This window comes from Calypte anna, chromosome 5, assembly GCF_003957555.1.
Source record: "Calypte anna isolate BGI_N300 chromosome 5, bCalAnn1_v1.p, whole genome shotgun sequence".
Lineage (NCBI taxonomy): Eukaryota > Metazoa > Chordata > Aves > Apodiformes > Trochilidae > Calypte > Calypte anna.
Genome location: NC_044250.1, coordinates 8,339,959 through 8,362,575, shown reverse-complemented (window position 1 = coordinate 8,362,575; position 22,617 = coordinate 8,339,959). Strand labels below are relative to the sequence as shown.

Genomic DNA, 22,617 nt, shown 5'->3' with positions numbered 1-22,617 from the left:
GACCCATGCCAGCCGCCGCTCTCTAGGGCAGAGTCACAGCGGGGGAACGGGGGACAGGAGAAGGCTGGTGACAGCTGGGAGCCATTTACAGCCCCCGAGCGTGGACCGTTTGGCTCTGCCCCGGACATTTATGGGGTTTACACACTGCACCTCCAAGCCCGCTCCTAACACTGAGCTGACACCCACACTTCGCAGGCGAGGGAGCAGCCGCCGGCGCGAAAGCGCGGTGGGAGTCAGGACGCGCCCCCGAGCGGCGGGTCCGGCTCGGCTCTCGCGAGAGTGGCGCCAGCGGCCATTTCCCCATTGATTGGCACTGGCGGAGGGGGTGGGGGCTGTGGCTCTGGCTCTGCCCTCGCCGGCTGGGGCGGTGGCGGAGGAGGAGAAGGAGGATGAGCCGCTGGCCTACCCCCGCCTCCCGCTGCTGACGACGACGCTCAGCTCAGCCTGCTGCGGGCCCAGCGGCGCAGCACCGGCCATGGTGCCCAGCGAGGAGAACCAGCTCGTCCCCAAAGAGGTGAGACAGAGCGGGGTCGGGGCGGAGTAGCCTCGGGCAGGACGTCGTAGGGGGAGGCAGTGGTAACCCCTTCGGCATGCCGGAGGCCTACCGTGCCGGGGCTGGCCGGGGAGGAGTGGGGGGGTGGAGGAGAAGGCCTGGCCTGGCCCGGCTCGGCTTCGCTGTCTCGCTGGAAGGCCCGGCGGCAGGGGGGGGGGGCCTCTTTGTGAGGGGGTCGAGCAGTCCTTGGCGCTCGGGGGGCCGGGCCGAGGGTTAATGGTGGTGCGGGGGGGCGGGTGAGATTTCTTCGTGTGTCCTGGTGTGGGGAGGAGGAGGCTGGGGCCCAGCCTGGCTGTGCAAGGCCCCGGAGGCGGCCGAAGTATTGCACCTGTCTGTGTCGCGGCATGCGGGGAGGCCGGCCTGCGCGGCGGTGGGGCTAGGGCCGGGCCGGGCCGGCGGCGCCTGCGCTCGGTCGCAGGCCGGGCCGCTCCCCTCCCTGTGCCATGGGTCTTGTGCTGAGCCGTCCGGCTGGGAACGGGGGAGCGCAGGCTCCCAGTGAGGGCCTGAGCTAAAGGAGTAGAGGAGAGAATAGGCCTTGGCGGTGAGGCGGTCCGTAGTTGCCCAAGGGCATTCTTGGTTGGGGGAAAGGGTCTGGCGTGCGAAATGGCAGCCGAGGGGGCTGCTGCCGAATTCGTGGGGCAGCTCCGTCCCTCCCCGGCGCCGGCTCGAAGCGCTGCAGAAAGCGGACTGTGGTGGTTGCAGGAGATGTGGGCCCGGGTCAGTAGTGGGTTTAGTTACCTTTACTGGGGGGGCCCTTATCTTTTCTCTGCTGCAGGAGGAAGAGACAAGGCTTGGTTTTGGCCAGAGGCTAAAGATAAGAGCCTGCGTGAAAGAGGAAGGCTAAGCCTCTGTCCTTTAGCGATAGGCAAATGACACGTGTCAAGTACCAACGATACTGTTCAGGGGAAGGAGTCTTCTAGTGACGGCGTAAAATGTTTGCAAACAGTTACTCGTAAACTAATGTTAGCAGAAACTTTATTTCATGACCAGGTCATGAAATATATATATATATATATATATGTATATATAGTCAGCCTGCTTGTCTGACGGCTTTACAGTTCTTATAAATTACTCAAACCATCCCTGTTGTTTTTCGTCAAATGTCAGTGTTTAACATCTGCCTTTTCCATGGTGTATTCTTATGGGAAGCTTTTTGAGGAAAGGAATTCATAGAGTTTAGCAAAATGCAGTGCTCTTCCTTAGGTGGTGTCCATGAGCAGAACATTGAAACAAACAGCAATACTGAATTTCAGAAACAAATTTCTCCGTGTACAATTGTAACTTTACCTCTTGTTTGCTTTCTTAAAATCCTAAGGTTTAAAGGACTAAGTGTTTTTACAGGAAAGAACTCTCTAGGAACTTCTAAAAAGGGTTGCAGTGTAGTACTTAGTATGCTTATATATTTGCTCTTTTCAAAAAAGTATTTAAGGACCTTAGAGCCCAGGGATAGAAGATGCTACCGAGTATACTTAAATGTTTCCTTTTAAAAACAAACAAACAAGCATGAAAAAAAGGGGTCTGGCAGGAGAAACCTTGTGGCATTAGTTGTAGTTAACTGGAACAGACAAGATGATTAATAAAAGCAGCTAGCTGAGGCTGTTTCTCTAGTTATATGTATTAATAGTATCCCTGTTGGCTTTATAGTTGTATTCAGAATATATACATGATTCAGATGAGTATTTTTAACTGAGTCATTGGACTAGGATCTTTACTTCCCCTCTCTACAAATAAAATTACATTCAAGGAAGTAAAGGAAGATGAATACATGTTATTATAGATATGAGTATCTTTAACACAGTGTGAAATCAATAAACTTTGTACATTGATAATTCTAGGGAGAGTTGCTTTTTCTCAGCAAGTTTTCTCAAGTTCATTATTGTGCTCCTGTGCATTTTGTAAGCAAACAAAACTGAACAGAACATGCAAAAAAATGTGTAGGAAAACAAATTAACTATTTGTGTTAATACTGCCTGGTTTTATAAGTGTGTATATGTTTTAATAGAAGTTTATCTTCAACATTTCCAATGTTTTTCAGGATATCCTAATTTCTATTTCAGTAATAGGAAATTAAACACATTTTATGCTATAGCATTCAAATTAAGTCCTTCTGACATTCATTAATAGCCTCATTGCAGAGAATACTCTGAGTTTTGGGTAAACAGAATTTTCCAGGTCTTAGAGTCTTCAACAGCCTTTTCCTAAATATTCCTATTAAGTCATTATCATCAGCTGGTGGCAAAGCAGGTCATTTGGAATTTCTGTCCTGCCCTTTAGGGGAGGATAAATGATTACAGTTCATGGTTTTGTCTGTTCACAATAGGCTCAGTGGTATCAGTTGTATAGCTCACTGTCTTGCGCATTTTGAGTATTAAACTGGGTTGTGAACCAACATCTGCTGAAGATGAGTACACAGCTGTATATTTCCTTAGCATTCCAGTGTAAAAGAGCAAGAAGAAATGTGATGATATTTGCTTTGGGCAAATCTGGGCAATGACTCATTATCAAAAGGAGTGGATGGGAAGAGCATCTTGATTCTTGTCTAAAGCTTATGTTATGCCATGGTAGACATGCGAGTAGGAGTTATCCATAACATTAACATCTTCTGTTTTAAGAAGGCTAAGACAGGTATTAGGTTGTTTTTAAGTCTCAAGTTTGTGGTTCTGTGGATCTGTGTATGGTAACAGAAGCTCAGATTGCTGTTTTAAAGCAAGGTGCGTGGATTTTTCATTAGATTTTGTAAAGAGTAATAGCATCTTTTTTGAATACAAAATACTAGTGGTTTTACTGTTGCACTTGAAGTATTTTTAGTAGAATGAAAATTTTTCTTATGGACATTGCGTAGGTTCATCTGCATCTCTGATGTGCAGGTAATCAGGGCCTTGTTATTTTTCCTTGCTTGTAACTTTGGCATAAAGTTTTTTCATTTAGGACAGATGTATTAAAGTATTTTCTAAGAACACATTTCTTTTTATAGTATAATCTTTGCCCAAGTTATACAGACATTTAATAAATTTGTTCTTGCTTCTCCACCACTGCCTAATACTTTCCCAACTGTTCCTCTAATTGTTCCTGTAATTGCGTAGCAAATAATTCCTTATGGTGGGGGCAGTGAGAATCCCTGTTCACTACATCTGGGGTTCAGTGTGAACTGGTCCATGTTCTGTTTCCTTTTCTCATTCCTTCTCCCACTTCATCTGAAAGATAAGTTGCACAATTCAGTCTTTTCTGTTCCACAAAACAGAAGTCATTGAGTAACATACAAAAGATGGCTGCACCTTGGCAGTAAATCCTAAGTGTGTTTTTTTAAATGTTACTTTGTTAGGTCACAAATTTCCCCCCATTAGTCTAGTAAAATGGGAACCTTGGAGAAGGAAAGGTTCCTTCAGTGTAAGTAAGATAGTAATGGAAATAGGAAAATGGTGCTATTAGAAGGGAGGGCACTTAAGTTTTTCTGAGAGGAAAATTAGAACTTAAATTTACTTTGAATCTATCTCATAGAAAATAAATGTTCTAATCAAGACAGGTCTGAGGTCTCTCTTCTGCATTGCAAAAAGTATGTTTCTTGATGGGTATTGCTCTGATGTCCTCATTAGAAGAGAACTGTTTTGCATTTCTGCTTAGTAAAGGCATGCTGTTCTTTTTAGTGCTGATGGCATCCTTTCATTCCTCAGGATTCAGAGATTGTACAAATGGTTACAGCTTGTGTTATTTATCAGTTTTTCCTGCTTTTGTATTTGTGTGCTCCATCCTAAAGCAAAAAGCTATGATTGTGACAAATAGAGAAACTGACTACGCCAGTGACTGAGCAGATACTCTGGAATTCAAATTTGGGAAGTGAAAAGAAAATGCACACAGAATTCCACTAAGTAATTTTTTCCTTGCAAACAGACATTTCCTGAATAATATCCAGGCAGCAATTTAGTTTGGTGAATAAGGCATGAGAACAGAATGCAAGATCTTTGCCTACTTAGTTCAGACAGTGGTCTTCTCTGTGATAGGTTAGTTCCCATTGCTTTATACATCTGGGTATGTAATCTGTAGTGTAAGAAAGATGGGCAGGATAATTATTTAATATCAGCCATCTAATTTTGCGATCATCTGATGAAATGTTTTTGCCTAAGAAGTGTCAACAGCCTCTCAGGTAGTACTTGGTACTGGAACCTCAGTCTTTAGGTGCTGCTAGCTACAATTATTACTAAATAGAATACAAGTAAATATCATAGAACTTAATGTAGGGATTTTTACTCATTTTAACATATCCACAGACAAAAAAAAAAGCAATTTTCTCTAGTGTTTTGTGGGTCACTGGTGATTAAACTGGTAGTTGAAAATAGTACTAAATCATTACAATTTTTTCTAAACTGATGATAGAATTATAACCACCTCCATCATAGTTTCAGGCACTGTGAAGCGTATGTTTTCTTTGCCTTTTTCAATGTTTGGAATGTAATTGTCTTGCAAGACAAGTGGTCTTGCACAACATTGGCAGGAGAAGTAACTTCTGAAAAGGATGTTTGCCATGTTGTAAAGAAAAAGTCATAAAATTGGTAGAAATCACTTGCTTCAATTTAATCTTCATGATTATGACCACAAGGAAAAACAGCAACTGTTTATTTTTTATATATATTTATTTTTATATTGGTAATACTGTGGATAGGTTAAAACTGGTTATTGTGCTGCACTTCAGGTATATCTTTTCAGTAACCACCCTGATAAAAGCCTTTTAAGTAACATGAGGAAGCATGCATGAATGCCACAGATTTGATGAGTGCTCAAGCTGTATGAGAGATGTACTTGATATACTGTGAAAGTGTTCAATGTAAATAATGTCAAAATGCAGAAATAAGTACCATTTTTGATGAAGCCTGCCAGAGCTCTGCAAGAGTTAACGGAATAGAAGGCAGGTGTGTTTACTACTGATTTGTGTAGGACTTGTGTTGAGATCAGTAACAATTAGTGATGGAAAAGAAAAAACACCAGATATAACAACTTTCATTTTTTTTTCATAAATATAATATAAACATGGAAAAATCTAGGTCCTTCCTAATTTTTACATTGTTTTATCTGTGTATTTTGAGAGACATGATTCAGAGTTCCATTTCTTTAGCATATGCTTCTGGTGATTTTTGTAGTTAATTAAACCTTTGCCTTAAAATTCTCCTTTAGGAGATAAGCCTCTGAAGACTCGTTTTTCAAGATGCTCTTAACTAAGATATATTTAAGGTCTTTTACAGTACAGAATTAAATGGAAAGTAGCCTCCATAAACCAGAAAAGTAAATATTCTGATAACCAGTTTGTGTGTCCCCAGACGTGTGCCACCCTGTCATATAATTTTCATTTTAAACACTGTGGGTACCTTACCTCTTTATGGCCCCATAAAAAATTTTTCTGGTTGTGATTTTCTATTCTTTTATAAATGCTTTTCCAAACAATTCAGTAATGCACAATAGTAAGAACAAACTCTCAAAGGTGAACTCTAATCTTACAACATACTCTTTATTTCTGGTGTGTGGTATTGTTTTTGGACATGTTTAAAAAGTTGGAAATATTAGGCTGTAAGTATGTAGGTACTGCAGAAATAACTTAACAGGAGTGACTATTAAAAGCTGGCATGCAATGCCTGCTTCTGTGAGGTGGCAAACATTTGTTATTTTTTTCTTTAAAATTATGTTACCTGAGGAGCATCTTTGAAAGCGAAGGAATTCATGATCTTCTTGGGGCAAAGAAGAGAGTAAAACAGGTACCCCTTTTCCCAAAAGAATCAACAGGATCACAGAGGCCCTGCTACAGATTTTCATTTTGTACCTCTTTGCCTCCTTTCTGCATAGGGCAATTCAACCTTAGGAAAATATTATTATGGTTTGCTCATCCACGGCCATTGGTCTCAGTGTGGCCCCATCTGTGATCCTCAGCAGTTATCCTGTGTCTATAGCAGGTTGGAAAAAGAGTGAGCATTGTGTGAGGGCAAAAGCATTACTATTGCATGACACTTTCTGCTCTTTAAGGACATTCAGGATTGAAGGGAGAGTTACGTTTCTTGTCCTGTGAGCAGCACTGACGTTTACAGAGTCTCATATCTAAGGATGGAGAGTTTCATTTCAGTCTTTCAGGATACCAAAGAAAGTTATGCTACATCCTGGTGGTGTTGATGTTTAGTAATGTAACTACTTCTAAATCTCACACATGCATTTCAAACATTCCTCCTCCTCCTCTACTGATACTAATATATCCATGACTACTTTTCCAGGACAGTGATTCTTTTGAGAAGCTAGAGGGCTGACTCATGTTGAAGCTAACCTACTGGAAAACCAACCAGAAATAATTGATTTTAAGAAGGATTAATTATCTGAGCCTGCTTAGCATGTAGCTGCATGACTATTTGTACCAGCAGAAGAAAGGGGAGTGTGTGGGGGTGTAAATAAGCAGGTGAGAGCAAGACTGCTGCTTCTGGAGCTCTTAAAGCTTTTGATAGTTTTCCTTCTTATTTTCCAGTCTTGTTTTAGTCAAGAAGACAGACTGAAAAGGCTTCCATAAGTCTTGTGAATCCTTGATATTCCATCCTGGGGCAAAAAAAAAAAAAAAAAAAAAAAAAAAAAAAAAAAAAAAGGAGGGGTGGGTGGGCAGGCGGGCAAACTTTCAGTGATTAGGAAAGTGGTCAGAATCAGGGTATATATTCTTCAGTGTTGGTATTTTAAGCTCTCTGTGAATATTTTTTTCCTCACTAGTAGTGGGACAGAAAACTTCTGTTCAGTTTTGCTAGCTTCAAAGCACAGGTGTTTGGTTTTTGTCTGAAGTCTCTCTAGATATAATGGAGAAATTGAAGTTGAGGATAAAGTATGTTATTCAGGTATTCACAAACCTTATACCACAAAGTCAGTCAGTCAGATTCAAAATTTAAATGATTGCATCTAAAGGTTCTTCAGAATTATGTTGCCTCGGGATATATTCCAACACATGATATATCAAGTTAACAGCTCAAAATTATTCTCTTTATTGAGATCTTGAGGGATCAGCATTTAGGCAAACTGTATTCAGTTTGCCATGAGTTGTACTATAAAATACTTCTTTGTGAAGTATGTTTTGGTTCAGGCATTTGAAACAGAATTCTAAGAGCACTGTTCCCTCTTGTAATGAAACTTGGCTGCAGTAGGGCACCTGTGTTGAGTAACAACTTGCAGTGCTTTGAAGGGATTAGTCTAGTAAGCTGTCCAGCAAGTTGCTTCTTTCCTCTAAAATAAAGCCAAATGAGAGTCTGATTTCTGGTTTCTTCAGAAGATGAGTAATGACAGCACTGTCCAAAAAGATGGTGGCCACCTGCTCAAAGCTTTTCTTATTCTGAGGACTTTTGTAATTTTTTTTTTTACTTCCTAGGGGAGTGGCTTGGTTACCTGGTTATAATCAGGGAAGGTGGCCGTTTGAGAAAGACCTTTGTTGGACTGCAAAAAGGATGGCCAGCTGGGGGAAGAAGAGAGCTGGGGACTGAAAGGACTCTCAGAAGTCCATAATTCAAAATGCATGGGGTAGATTTTTAGAGTAGAGGTGGTAACGAGCACTCACTGATTTATCTTCCCTCTCTTGCTATATATTTGAAAGGTTTTTGTCCTTGATATTTCTGTGCAGATGCAGTGCTGTCAACATGTATCCAGAGTGGTGTTTAATGGGTTGTACTTCTTAGAAGAGGTGAAGGAATTCCTGTAATACCCTTGTTGTTTCTCAAGGAGCTGATTTGATACCAGTATCTCATTGCTGACAAAGAGTTGTAACAAACCAGTTTGTAATTAATGTTTGTAATGTAATGAGTGTGATGGTACTTCAGAAGTAAAATGTAAGGCAGTGTAGTACACAAACTCTAGTAATTGTTTTGTGACTGAAGCTACCAAATTTCGTTTCTGCTTGTACCTGCTGGAAATGCATACTCATCTATTAGTTAAGATCTTCACCTGAAATTTGTGGTTTTACTTACTGATTCATGGTGTCAATATTTTTGCCCATTGAAAAGGAATTTGAAAATTTTTGGTAGAATCTACATGAAAATTTGAGCTTAGCTTTAGGTTTCACTTTCAATCTCTGAAAATATTTTAATAGTTTTGCATTTGCATATTGATTTGACAGGTCTAGTAACAATTTTTTGTTTATTTTTAACAAATACAGAACCTATATGGTCAAAGTTTATGTCTCAGTGCTGCAAATGACATTAATAACAATGTTTCCTTTGTTAATATGTACAGAATGACAGTTTGAATTGCTTCAGTACTACAATATGCTTTATGCTTTGTAACTCAGATATGCAGATCTTTCATGGGAAAATGACAAAGTAGTTTTCAGAAAGATACATGGGATAACTGGTTATGTAGAATGCTGTTCTACAATGTCTGCTTATGTCAGGCCTGTGTATTGATTGCATATTGTATTATAAAGTCTCTTGTGTGTCTGGTCTGATGTATAGTCAGAAATGTTCAACATGCAGATTGGGGAACATCACCTCATTTCTAGAAATGGAAGAGTGTAAAAGATGGAGTGACTTGGGATGCAAGTGTTAATGTTTCAATGCTTCTCGTTCACTGAGAAATCAAAAGCTGAGAACCTAGCATAAGAGTATTCTTAGAATAGAATATTATAGGAAGCAACTTTGTAGATACTTCTGTCCAGTTCAGCTAAAGCCTAGAGCCTGTACTCCCCTTCTACCCTCCACTGCATGTACCAAGTAAAGTAGAATGTTAAAAGGTTACACAAGCCTCTTGAGGCATATTTGATTTGTCTGTCTGGAGACAAGGAATTCAGGCTAAAATAAGGGCTCTTTGGAGGTACTGATGAGGAGGCATCTTTATCACGAGGTAATATATTGATGACTATCAATATTATGAAACTGTAATTACAAAATTATGTTTCAGGGACTCAACCTTTAAGACACCTTAGCAAAATATATGTAACTTTTGAGAGCATTGGTGTTTGGTGGGGTTTGTTTTCTGTTTTGATTTGGGTTTTGTGCTGTTGTTTTTGTTGTGGTTTTGGTGTTTTTTTTTTTTTAATTTTGAGAGCCTCTGTCAAATCTGAAATTATATATTGGTATGTAGAGAAAACAATTGATACAATTACTAATCAAAACCGGAACTTTAGCTCTCTATGCAAAGAATATCCTATCTTGTCCTATGTGTCATCTTGCTGAGAAGTTAAATGCAGTAATCTAGTTTGGGCTATTTTTGTAGGTCATTTAGTGGGGCAAATGGGGCACGTCAACAAAGATTATGTCAGGTTTTTATGTTTTGATAATCTCAAGGGAGGGTGCAGTTGAAGAAATTTGAAAAAGAGCAGTTATGTTATTAGCATCTTCATTCTTACATTATGTTTTTCCTTTCTGGAAAAATACAAAATGCATTACTTCAGATTCAGAAACTACTGAATTTGATGTTTGTAGTCATGGTTTTAGACAATAACTAGACAGTGGCAAATGCTCTGTTATTCCCCACTACCCTCCCAGGGGAAGATGAAGAAGGGAGTAAGAGAGAAAGACTTTAAGGTTGGAAGAAAAAACTTGGGTAGGTTTAATGAGGTAGTAATAGCCAATTACAAATGTATACACAGATACATAAACATGGAGCTTGCCCTCCTTAATTGTTAATGACTTCCCAACCACACCAGTCCCCCACTGGACCAGGCAGCAGATGGAGGTGTCCAAGCCCAGGGTTTCAGTGACAGTTCACAGCAGTCTTGGAGCAACCAAGGTGGTCCTGTTTGGGAAGGCAGAAAGTGACCTGTCCCTGGGAATGATGTTCTTCTCCAGGGAGGAAATGAGGATCAGCATCAGACAGGCCTTAGTCTGCCCAGCTCATCAGGCTGAGAAGCCCCCAGATATCTCTCTTCGGAACCATTTTATACTGAGCACTATGGGAAAGAACACTGATGGATCCATTTGGGTCGCCTGAGCCATCTTTTCCTCCCATGGCTCAGATGCTCCTCATCATCACTGCCGCCATCAACAGCCTGGCAGCTGCTGAGGCTGTCCCAGGAAGGTTTTTTTCTGTCTTGGTCCTCTCAAACCAGAACATTTGTCCATAGTCAGAAAATAGGTTTGTGCAGATAATGTGTCTTGTTGCATTTTTGGTGGTGCAACAGAAATTCTCAGGCAGGCTTACTGTGAGGGTATTGGGAATAAGAAGAGTCAATAGTTTCATCTCTTTGTTACCTTCAGCAGAGTACTTAAAAATGGGTTCCTATTAATAAAAACAAACCTATGGAAAATAAATCGGTCATGAGGAACAGTTTCATGCAAAACTGCATAGTGACATAATTTATAAATGCTACAGTAAACTGAATTACAGGGTTATATGCTGATGTTGAACTTGAGACATTTGAGCTAAAGTGTTTACCTATGTCTGGAGGACTTCTTAATATAATGAAGGATTTTATTAATTTAAATTTATATCTTGAGTTGTTTATATTTTCTTGTCCATTTGCTTTTTTTTTTTACTTTAATAAATGTAGTCTATAATGTATTACAACTTAACTAACATTTATTTTAAATAACACTGAAAAAGTTCATGTACTATTTTAAAGAATTATGTCTTGTTAATAAAGAATTATTTTATGTTAATTTTGTTTTATATACTATAGGATATGTTTTGGAGTTGCAGACAAAGTATCTTTGCTGAAATGAAGAAGAAATTTTCACAGGTAGACAGATGAAATTGACTTTATAAAATTTTAACCAAGATGCATAGTAACAGCATGGTGCTGTAGCTTTTGTTTATTTCTTAACTTGAGCATGAGGTATTGAATTTTTGTGCATGTTCTTCAAGACAAAGATTACATACCTATTAAATGCAGTCTTAACAGTGGATGCTTCAAACTGAGTATGTGTTCGTATGCTTTTACACTGGTGTGTGGGGTTTTGGCCTTCAATAGCTTTTCATTTAAAAATGGTACTGTGTAGCTGTTGATTCAGGTTATGTAATAACTAAAATTAAGTTTTCTGTTTACTTTGTGGTCTCAGTTTGATAACAGTCTGTCAAAATAGTTTAGAAGCTTGTCACTGGCCAGTATTGCCTTTTACACTGTTTTTGTGCAAAGTAGCCACAAACAAGATTTTTCATTTGGTAGTTCAGATGGTACATGGGAATGCTTGTCATGACCAGAGTTATGCTGAAGTTATATTTGGTTTAACTATTTACTATGAGCAACTTGAAGCAGTGACAGCACAAATGATGGCTTAATACCATCTGCTATACTAACCCTGAGTTAAACCAGTTCAGTCTGTCAGAATTACATTTGTGAACATGTAAGAGAGGATTTGTCTGACATGGAACATCCAGCAACCCAACCAGCAAATCTTCTGTAATCTTCTGTAATTCGGTCACTTAATGTTATTTCCATCAAATACTGGGTGTCTGATTTTCATAACAACTCCTGTAGAAGTCACAATCATAGGTATTGGAGAACGTTTGAGTAGGGAGAGGTTGAATATAGGAATCCTCTGCGGAGGAGGATAATTGGGATGTTGGTTATGTAAAGGCAATAGGGCTGCAAGGAACTGGGTGTCCAGCAGAGAACTCGTGCTCCTGATGTGGTCACACACAGTAGCAGATCAAGTTGTAGGAGCATTGGGAATCATTATGTCTGAGCTAACTTATGTTTTCCTAGGTTAAGCTGTATGAATAGTGGCAAATGCCTGGTAATATCTCTGATCTCTTGTATAGAGGAGGGTGGGTTTCATCTGGAGCAAGCCTCTACCATTAGAGTGGAATCTGGATCATAATTGAAGAATGGAGCTGTACTGGGGAATTTAGAGGAAAGAACCCAGAATTTCACTCTCATGAAACTTAATTTTACTTCACTCAGTTTCATCCCTGTGTGTCTCTGGTCTCTGTGGGTGCTTGGATAAAAGTGAGGATATAATATATCAAAATTACTTTGACTTCTAAATTGTGTTTTCTTAGTGTGGTTAGTGTTAGGAGTAGTTTTGTCTGTCATCTTGGTTCATAAACCAGTGGAGATTAAATTTATGTAGATGACAGACAGTTAGTAGGTTTTCTGGAAAAGGTGCCTTGAATCTTTGTGAGCACACAGTTAACGAAGATTTCCACAAATTACATTGCATTTGATAAACTTAGAGGAACAGGACTTTAAAGTCTGAAAACAAAAAATATAACAGTCTAAAGCAAACTAACATAATAAAGATTTTGGGGGTGATGGTTTTATTTTCCCTCTAACAGTTACTTTCTGATGATGATAGGAACAGGCACTGCAGTCATCTAACGTTTTATTTTATAGTTGAATGAAGACTGTCAGCTAATCTTGAAATTCTGTGAAGTGAAGGGATGCAGCATCAGCTAGAATATTTCTTTTTAAAAGGTTTGGTGATATAAGAGCTCTCATAAGAGACTGTACCACTCATGATGGTCATTGGTGGTATGAGGCTGGTTGTGAAGAAATACAGGGGATGCTGAAGTTATTAAAATCATCTTTGTAGTTCTTTATTCTCTAGAAGATGCTTATGACATAATGCATGGTTATAGTATGAACTAGATAAATGATTCTATCCACTCAAAATTGTGAGTGCTGCATATATCTTTTAACCTGTTTAGATGATCTTCCCTTTGACAGAGGTTTGGGTGCTCTGACATCCATTATTAACTCTTTCTGTTTTACCAGTTGAAAAGGCTGAATCTCTGGGGACTAGTAATTCCTTTCACTGAGCTGATGCTGTCTTGTGTGACCTGCATTTTAATATTAGGTATTCCTTATCGTTCTACAAGTTTGGAAAATTGAGAAAATTAATTGATAGTGCCTACATCTTTAACTTCCTCGCTTTTAAGGGCTGGGAAGATGCCATTTTCTTGGTTTACCTGGATCCATAAAATTTTATTGCTATTCCATTGCCACTTTCATCCAAGATTGCCAAATGACTACTAGTCAAAATAATAAGATTTTTAACAGCAACTTCCATATATCTTAAACCAGAAAAATAGCAGTGGTAATTTTCTTATGCTGTTCAGGCAGAATTTCAGCTGTGACTCATGATTTTAAAGTCTGCTCCTGATCTGAAGTCTTCTATCTGCTTATTGGCTGAAACAGAGCAGAACTTGAGCAGTTTATTTGTCTACATGCTACACCCATCTAAATTCTGTCTTGTTCTATAAAAACAAAGATTGCTTTAACATAGTTTTTCCAAAATGGGAAGGGTCTTAATTTTCTTACATCTGCTTTTAAAAATAAAGTCCAGTTTTAGGATCCTTGTTGTAAAAATATACTATGTCTTAATGGTGAAGTCTTGCTTTAATTTTCAATTAAACTCCAAACTGTTATCAGCTTTACTCATTAGTTGTTGCCTGCTGCCATTTCAGGTGGAAAGTGCTGCTGAGGAGCCCAGGGTGCTTTGTATAATACAAGATACCACAAATTCCAAGACAGTTAATGAGCGTGTTACCTTGAACCTGCCAGCTTCCACACCACTTAAAAGGCTGTTTGAAGATGTGGCTTCAAAAGTGGGCTACGTGAATGGAACTTTTGATTTAGTGTGGGGAAATGGAGATAATGTAGCTGATACGGTATGGCAAAAGTGCTTTTTACTTCTTCATGATAGCAAACATTTAAATCTTCACTTTGTAGAAAAGTGTGCATTGTGCAGTGCTTATTTAATTCCTGTAAAAGTTTGTGGTAGATACACCAGAGCAGACTGATAACACTATTTTGACTTGACTGAATTTGATTTTGTATTATATCTACCTCTTAGTCTCAAAATGTGCTCTTAATTATGTATTTAATAATTAAACAAAAGAAATGATAATTTTTGTGATGGTAATTTTAATTATTAGTATATATTTTTAATAATGCCCATTATAAATCATCTTTTATCTTTCCTGTGCTTCTCTTTGAGAAATGTTTTCTCAACAGAAGCATATTGTGCACTATTTTTCATGTTTCTTATAGTATTTGAATTGATTAAAAAAAAATATTATTAGAACTTCTGTGATTCATTGTAAATTGATGTTGATTTTAGCTAATGTGATTTCTGTAGATGTGCCTAGAAAAATTTGTAAGATTCCTTTAAAAATACTTTTTTCAGGTAATGTTATGCTAGCTGAAACTCTGTAGACTTTTTAGGATTTTTTAAGTGTGTGCAAGCTATATAGGACATTAAGTAGCTTGATGTTCTGCAATAAACTTGCAGACCAGTGTCTCTACTCTTAGATCAACCAATTTCTGACTATTGAACTGTACTGTAATACTTAATTTACAGTTTCTAACCCTGTTCCCAAGTTCTGTCGATATTAATGTTGAGTACATTTTTTTTGTACTGGATGTGTATTTTCATTTCATTTTAATGTGTCAGAAGCTACTTCAAGCAAGGTACTTTTATAGAATATTTTAATTGCATATAGATCTGCTTTAAAAAATAAAGCGGTGTTTTTGTTTCTGTGTTGTTGTTTTGTTTTGTTTTGTTTTTAGCAAACTCCATTAGATCCGAACAGTGACAAAAGTATTCTTGATGCTGGTTTTGAGCCAGGGAAGAAGAACTTTCTGCATTTGACAGACAGAGATGGTGAGCAGCCTCATATAATGCCAGTAAGTAAAATCTTCAATCATGTGTAGTGTTGGAGGGATAATGTTCTGGGTATTGCTCTTCTAAAATCAGAAAATAAAACTGGGCTGTATATTTCTTCCAGTAAGCTTTTTCAGAAGCCTTCTCAACAGAATACTATTTTATACTTCTAGATTTCTCCTCAGTAGGATCAATTCTAGTACTAGTGATTTGCTGTCACTTTTTATTCATGCTTATCAACTATTTGTAATGCCTTGCTGTCAGTAATTTTCTACAATTATATAATTAATCTTTGTGTTTAGAGATAAGTCTTAACAGTACAGATCTAATCAAATACCTAATCCTTTTCCTCTTGATGTTTGAAAACAGTATTATGTCACTGGCAGAATTCTCAGAAATAGCAGTCCTGTATCAACAGTAGTTACCTACTACCAAATTTAACTTCCAGGGAAAAAAATAATTGTATATATTAAAGTTTCCTAGAAGTAATTGTCTGTTGAAACAAAATATTTGAAATTTCCTATTTATCAAATGTTAAGCAGTTAAACACAGCTGCAGATTATTTATCAGAAATTGGATAGGCTAGTGATGTATTAAGATTTATTACTCTGCTTTCATGCCACAATAATTCTGGCTTACTTAGCCTTTGTTGTGAACTTAATTATCAGAAAAGGTGAGAAAAAGCCCCCACATTTAAATAATTGTGCACTAGGGCAGAATTTGAGGGTGATTCTGAAAGAATATTGAATTGTAATTTTTATATCTTAAAAAAAAAAAGCAAACTTGAAAAAAAGGCAAAAAAAAAAGGCAAAAACTTTATAGACACAGGAGATGGCAAGTTGTAAACTTGCTTTTTGTATACATGACAGTACTGTATTTTGCTATCCAGTACTGTAGAAGGAATTTCCTTCCACTGCTGTGAAGAATGATTTCTTAAGGGAGTGGGAAATTCTGTAGAGATTAATTGATTTCTTAGCCATGAGGAAAAGTAGTAAAACTTGTCGGTGCTTCAGTAAAAATGTGTTGAGTAATTTTTGCATAAAATTTGTGTTTGTGTTTTTAGGAGGAGTCAGGTACAACAGATGACAGTGGACAAGACAGATTTATAGGCCCTCTTCCAAGGGAAGGCTCTGTTGGTTGTACCAATGACTATGTCAGTCAAAGCTACTCTTATTCTTCAGTCCTGAGCAAATCAGAGACAGGTATAGTGTTCTGTCTTGTAAAGGCAATGCTAATTTGTAATTATATTACCATATTTTCAAATAGCAGCACTTCAAGGTTTTTGAAATAAATTTTAATATATTTAAAGAAACCCTCCCCAAAAAGCCAAATCCCAGATCACTACTGCATTGTCTGTCATTTTTCTGCGTATCTTATATGTCTACTTATATATTCTTATGTTAGTATATTACTTATATTTACTTATATTGGTATGGAACTAGGATTGTTTATTTTTAATACTTGGTGTTTTAGAGTGTAAGTAGGCATATTGGGTATTTTTATTACACTGTGCTTCAGTATGTGCTGCCCTCTTATCAACAGTTGCTAGTATTTTATATTTTGGAGAAAATCTTAAAATTACAATATGAGTATAAGAAAACAATTTTCAATGAATAAAAATGACACTAATTATAAGTAGCTGTTTTCATTGGTTATTATGGGATAAGGTTTTAAAATATAGATCTATGTGGGCACTTCAGTGATTGTTTTTCTTATTTATAGTTCTGAGATGATAGCACAAACCAATGCAGAAACAAAATATATCTACATAAAAACTAGCAGTTGGCATGAGGCAATATGTGAGCTAGTACACAGTTTTCTAATAAATTCTAGTTTCTTCTGTACAATATTTAAATCTACTGTAAACATATTTACAGTTACTTATGTCCCCACTAGTGCAGGATTCAAGATTAAATATTGGTTATTATTGTGAAGCATACATAACAATCATTAAAATATCTTTGTCATTCAGGGAAAGTATTTCTGTTTACAAACTGTTGCTCTCTATTGCCCTCAGAAATGAGCAATTGTAATATTTCCTGTTCTTGTATTGTAAATAATATATAACAAGAGGTGGTTGCAGTTCTTAAAACACTATCACCAAATTGTTTTCTTGTCAGATGTATTAACTGTTCAAGTGTTAAATAATCTTACTCTTGTTTTGTTTTTAGGTTATGTGGGGCTAGTAAATCAAGCTATGACTTGCTACTTGAACAGCCTTCTACAAACACTTTTCATGACTCCTGAATTTAGAAATGCATTATATAAGTGAGTATATGTAATTAAAACCCATTCTTAAATTTGTGCTTTCATATAATGGTAGAAGACCCTTTTGAATTCCTGCAGTCAACATTTCCTTGTTTGGATACTGGAAAGCATACTTGATGTCAAGCTTGAGTCACTCTTGAAGTCAGGTTAAACTATTACAGAGTATGTCTGCTTTAAAACTTGTAATTTTTAGTAAAATACTAATTGATGTTGTCAGTTGTGGCATGGACAAGGTTTTTAAAGAATTTGCCCCATCTTGAAAACATCAAACTTGAAAATAAGTTTGATACTGAGTACAGTTCATGTCTTTGTTTGTGCAATGAATGGCTTCAGAATTATTTCATTTGTTTGTGTTAGACTGAAACATTTAAAGAATAGTATAATAACTTACTCCAGAGCTTCAGTTAACCTCTGTAGTTTAGCAGACCTCTTGAAATGTAATAAATACTGATTTAAATATCTTTGAGTAATGTTTTCAAAGCATTTTTGTGAAGTATCTTGTGTTGTGAATAGATGGGAATTTGAAGAATCTGAAGAGGATCCTGTGACAAGTATCCCCTACCAGCTTCAAAGACTGTTTGTTTTACTTCAGACCAGCAAAAAAAGAGCTATTGAAACAACAGATGTTACACGGAGTTTTGGATGGGATAGTAGTGAGGGTAATAATGCAGCTATTAAGTTTTTTATATATGTTTCTGCAGCGAATTTAGGGGCATAAACTGCTGTTAATTGGGGAAAATACTGGTATAAGAAAAAATAATTTAGAATCCACTTTATTTCAGTAGAAACAAAATAGCCTAAATTGATACTTTTGTTGTGTTGTGGGTTTGATTTTTAAATCAATAATGCCTGGGTTTAGGCTATTAAAGTAGAAAGCACTAGATGTAATTAAGCCATCATTACAGTTGCTAAAGAAGTTGCTCTTTGAGAAACTTACCTGTTTTGACTCAGAGATGTCAAATGCATGCATTCCACTGAAGTAGAAAACAGTATGGAAAATTCAGTAAAATCAAACACTGTATTAGTCTTCTTTTGACTATATAGTGTAATTTTGTCCCATAACTTGCTGGTTTTTACATGCAGTATTCACATGATGATGTGTTGTTGGATTTAAGAGTTTTAGAGGATCAACACATACTGGGAAATAAGTCAGACCTTTCTTAGTGTATATTAGAGTTTCTGAATTTTTTACATACTCTTGCTAATGTGCTCGGTTCTTGCTTATGCATAAACAGTGTGAGGAAGTTGGCTGCCTATTTTTCTAACTTAATTTGAGAAGCATCTGCTTGTGGAGTTGAATAGTTCAGTAGTGAAAAATGTAGTAAATGATAGGTACAGACTTACGGGTAGCTTTTTAGGACATCTCAGGCTGCAGTTAGTATTGGGAATAGTAACACCTCTCATTTTAATCAAGATTAATTTAAATTTCTAACAGCATGGCAGCAGCATGATGTGCAGGAGCTTTGTAGAGTCATGTTTGATGCTTTGGAGCAGAAATGGAAGCAAACAGAACAGGTAATTTTATAAAAACTTTTCCATTCAGCCATTAGTGTAACACTGTTGTGGGGGTTTCCTGGCTTTTTTAGGGATGATTGTGAAAAATATTAGATCAATTTTAAATAATGAGGTTTTTGAAAGTCTGCAATAGTTGCCAGTTTTCTTGTTTGAGGCAATAGTTAAGCTACTATAATGTTTTACTTCCCAGTGTGTGTTGCCTGTGTTTTCCTCCCCTACTTAAAACTAGAGTATTCCAGGCTCTGAACACTTAGTCTAAGATACTTGAAGCACACAAGGTGATTGTGTAACTCCTATGACAGCTTCCTCACTGTCAGTATTTATTAGGCTGTGTTGCAGGCTCTTGCAGCTCAAGCCCACTCTCCTAATGTAGGACGAAGATAGGAATATATATGTGACATGTGCTACATTCTGACAAGTGGCCAACTTGTTATAGGCAAATTTTCAGATTTGTAGCTTGGCAAATAATTAAGCTTTTTGCATCTATCTCTTGAGACATAGGACGCCTGTAGTATCAGTCTAGTATCAGTATCTGCCAGATCAGGCTTGTATAAATTCCAATTTTGATAGTTTTGTAACCACTCCTAGGATACGACTGTAAAGCATACTGTGAAGCTTACATAAGGTGATTAGAGAAGCTTATTTGATACATGTTTTGTGCAGTGATGGGGCAGGGAAAAACAATAGAACTAGATGTCTTATTGGGGAACAGTATTCTAAATGTGTAGCTATGCAACTAAAAAATTACTATTAAAATTATATTTATTGTTAAACTAAAGGAAGGGGCATGTTCTGTTTCACTTGTTTAAAGCTCTGTTGAATATCTGCTTTTTTCAGGCTGACCTTATAAATCAACTGTATCAAGGCAAGCTGAAGGACTACGTAAGATGTCTGGAATGTGGCTATGAAGGGTGGAGAATTGACACGTACCTGGATATTCCTTTGGTCATCAGACCATACGGCTCCAGCCAGGCGTTTGCTAGCGTGGTGTGTACTATTATGCTGACTAATAGTGCATCCATACACACATAGAATACATAATGCGACAGTGGTATAATTTGTTACATGGTAAGTATCATCCTAGATACTCCATCTTGGGGTGTTCGTCTTTGTGCAGTGAACCAGCTAGCAAGTTCTAGAAGATTTTTTTTGGCTTTTTGGTTTATTTTGTTGTTTTGTTTTTTTCTTTTGCCCTTCAATGAGTCCTACTGGTGCATGTCTAAGGGGAGGGGAAATGCAACTTTATTGCCTTAGGGCTGTAGTAATTATTTTCTTCCTGATAAAATCTTGAGCATTTATCCAAGATATTTTTGAGATCACTAAGTTTTATTTGGGTTGTTCTTTTTATTGACACATCTGCTAAATTTTTGTAGCATTGTTGAAAATCTTAGTGAAGGAACAGAATGTTGCCCTAGAATTTTTAGCTTAATTGCCATGTTGTTGCTGTGCTTTCTAGAGTTCACTTCTCAAATACCACATGCTTTTAACAAGCAATTTAATGATAAATCATATCATGCATCAGTGTTCTTTGCCACTGCTGCTCCAGCATTACTGATGTTGGCAAGCATTATATATGGCTTAGTAAATCTGGGGAAATAGGTTTTTTTTAATTTTTTCCACTCCTTTGGAAAGAAAATATTACAAACTGTGACTTGCCACTGTTGTGACTTAGAATATACATCCTATGGATGAAGCTGTGAGAAAGAATAAATCAAAATGTCAGTAATGATTGTTTTAAACACTTGTTGTGTAATTGGCTTACCAGGGTTATTTATTATATAGAAGTATTTTTCTTTTTGTATTGAGTATGCTGGCAATATTTTTAAGCACGAGTACTCCGTAATTCTTAACAGCAATTCTGTTAAGGATTCTTAGAATTAGCTTAAACTGCAGTGTAGGTTCAAACAACTTCATACTTTGAAACTTTAAATACCAATCCTGAGAAGTAGTAAAACAAGGAACTTTAATCTCACTAAAAGGATTAATATTACTATAGTCCTTTGAATTCTTTTTAACAGTGCATTAAAATTTTATAGAAATATCCAGCTTAATGCAGCTGTTTTGAGCTGCCATCCCATTGATACAGATTGATTGCTTTATGTAGATGACTTCCTTTTTCACCTTCTAAAGCTAATTTCTAGAAATAGTCCCTAAAAAAATTTTGTTGTAATTTTTATTCAATAACAAGATTCATCTATTCAAGTAATGAAAACGATTCAGTCAGTGTATTTATATTCTGCATTTAACAATGCATCGTACATTTGTCTCAAACTGAATTTTCAGTAGAGAAGTTTATAGCAGAATGCTAAAAAAAAAAAAGACTGCATATTTGTAAATGCACAGAAAGCTTGAACAATTAGGAACTGAAATATCAGATTACTTTTAGTAGTATTTGATATTTCTCCTGTAAGTCAGCATTTACTTGGTTTACTACTTTGAGGAAAATAATTTTAAGATTTTTGTTACACAGATACATGGTTGCAGTTTGTACTGATGCTTCAGTTTTTGAGCTTTTTAAATTCGTATTCTGATTATATTTAGTTTATTCTCCTCCCTGCATTTGTATTATCTATAGCAGATGTAATTCTTAGTTTTGTAGTCTTCAGCAGTGGGGAGATATGGAGGATACTTGCTTTTGGAGAAGGGAAAAATCGCCTGTTTCTAAATGGAATTCTCTGAAGGTAGTATCCTCCATTGATCCATAGGTGATGGTGATTTAGTAGGTGTAGGTTAAAAGGGAATGAGTGAGAGATCAAAAACCTCACACATGCGCTAATAGGGCTTATAGAAGGGAATGTAAAACTTTTTAGACCTTGCTAGTCAGCTCCTGAGGGAACTTGCAGCAGGCGACACAACCCAAGATAGGGGATCTAAGGAGGATACTACCTTCAAAGAACTCTAGTTAGAGGTAAGTGATTTTCCATTACTTTCTAATCAGAGAGAATGGATGTAAAAGCTAAAAGTAAGGTTAAAATTTAGAATGCCACATAAAGTATATTATTCCACTGTTCGACATTGTGTACTACAAAAAAAATTGTAGCTACCTGAAATGTTGCATTTATCTATAAATATGTATGTATTGTTAAATACATAGGAACGTTGAAGAATTTGGAAGGATAATGTTATGCTTGCTTTTATTTCCTAATACCAAGTAGTTCTGAAATTCTTCAATATGTTTTTAAGGTTTGCATTTTTTAATTATTTTTTTTTATTTCCTCACTCCATCACCCAAGTTCATGTAATGACTACATAGCTACGAACTCGTTAGGGAATCTCTGAGGCACTGACATCTTGTCTGAATGAATCTCAAGGTTTCTGAAAAAGTGCTTTCACTGTCTGCATTGTTCAAGGACATGGTTTTAAAAAAAGAAAACAAATCTGAATCAGTCTTTTTGTGAGTTCACTAGAAATACAGACAAAAATATGTAGCTTATTTCAGGAAGGTAAACAGGAGAAGCAATTCATTCACTAATTATAGGTACCGGTATATTTGGTGTAGATGTCTGAATGTAACCATTAGATACAAGCTACAAAGATTTTTTTTTAATGCAAAATTTGTTTGACGATAATTTTGCAAGATGAAGAACAGCTCAAAGAAGAGTTGAAGCAGTGAGGAACCAGTTGGCATGCTGAAATTATGTAACTACAGAACTGGAAATTGTTTTGTAGTATCAAAAGGCTAATAATACAAGTATTCTGGATACGTAGCAAGTACAGTTCTGCTTCATGAAGTGTTATTAG

At 37.0% G+C, this 22,617-nt stretch overlaps 1 protein-coding gene across 1 annotated transcript in view; it reads left to right on the top strand.

Moving 5' to 3' along the window:
• Positions 1–298: 298 nt before the first annotated feature.
• USP47 (ubiquitin specific peptidase 47) overlaps positions 299–22,617 on the top strand; it is a 46,096-nt gene continuing 23,777 nt past the window's right edge. The window contains exons 1-8 of the mRNA XM_030450931.1: positions 299–514; positions 13,895–14,098; positions 15,000–15,116; positions 16,157–16,295; positions 17,265–17,361; positions 17,875–18,020; positions 18,797–18,876; positions 19,714–19,863. Coding sequence (XP_030306791.1) covers positions 476–514; positions 13,895–14,098; positions 15,000–15,116; positions 16,157–16,295; positions 17,265–17,361; positions 17,875–18,020; positions 18,797–18,876; positions 19,714–19,863 — 972 coding nt within the window. The 5' untranslated portion in view covers positions 299–475. The remainder of the gene's footprint in view (positions 515–13,894; positions 14,099–14,999; positions 15,117–16,156; positions 16,296–17,264; positions 17,362–17,874; positions 18,021–18,796; positions 18,877–19,713; positions 19,864–22,617) is intronic.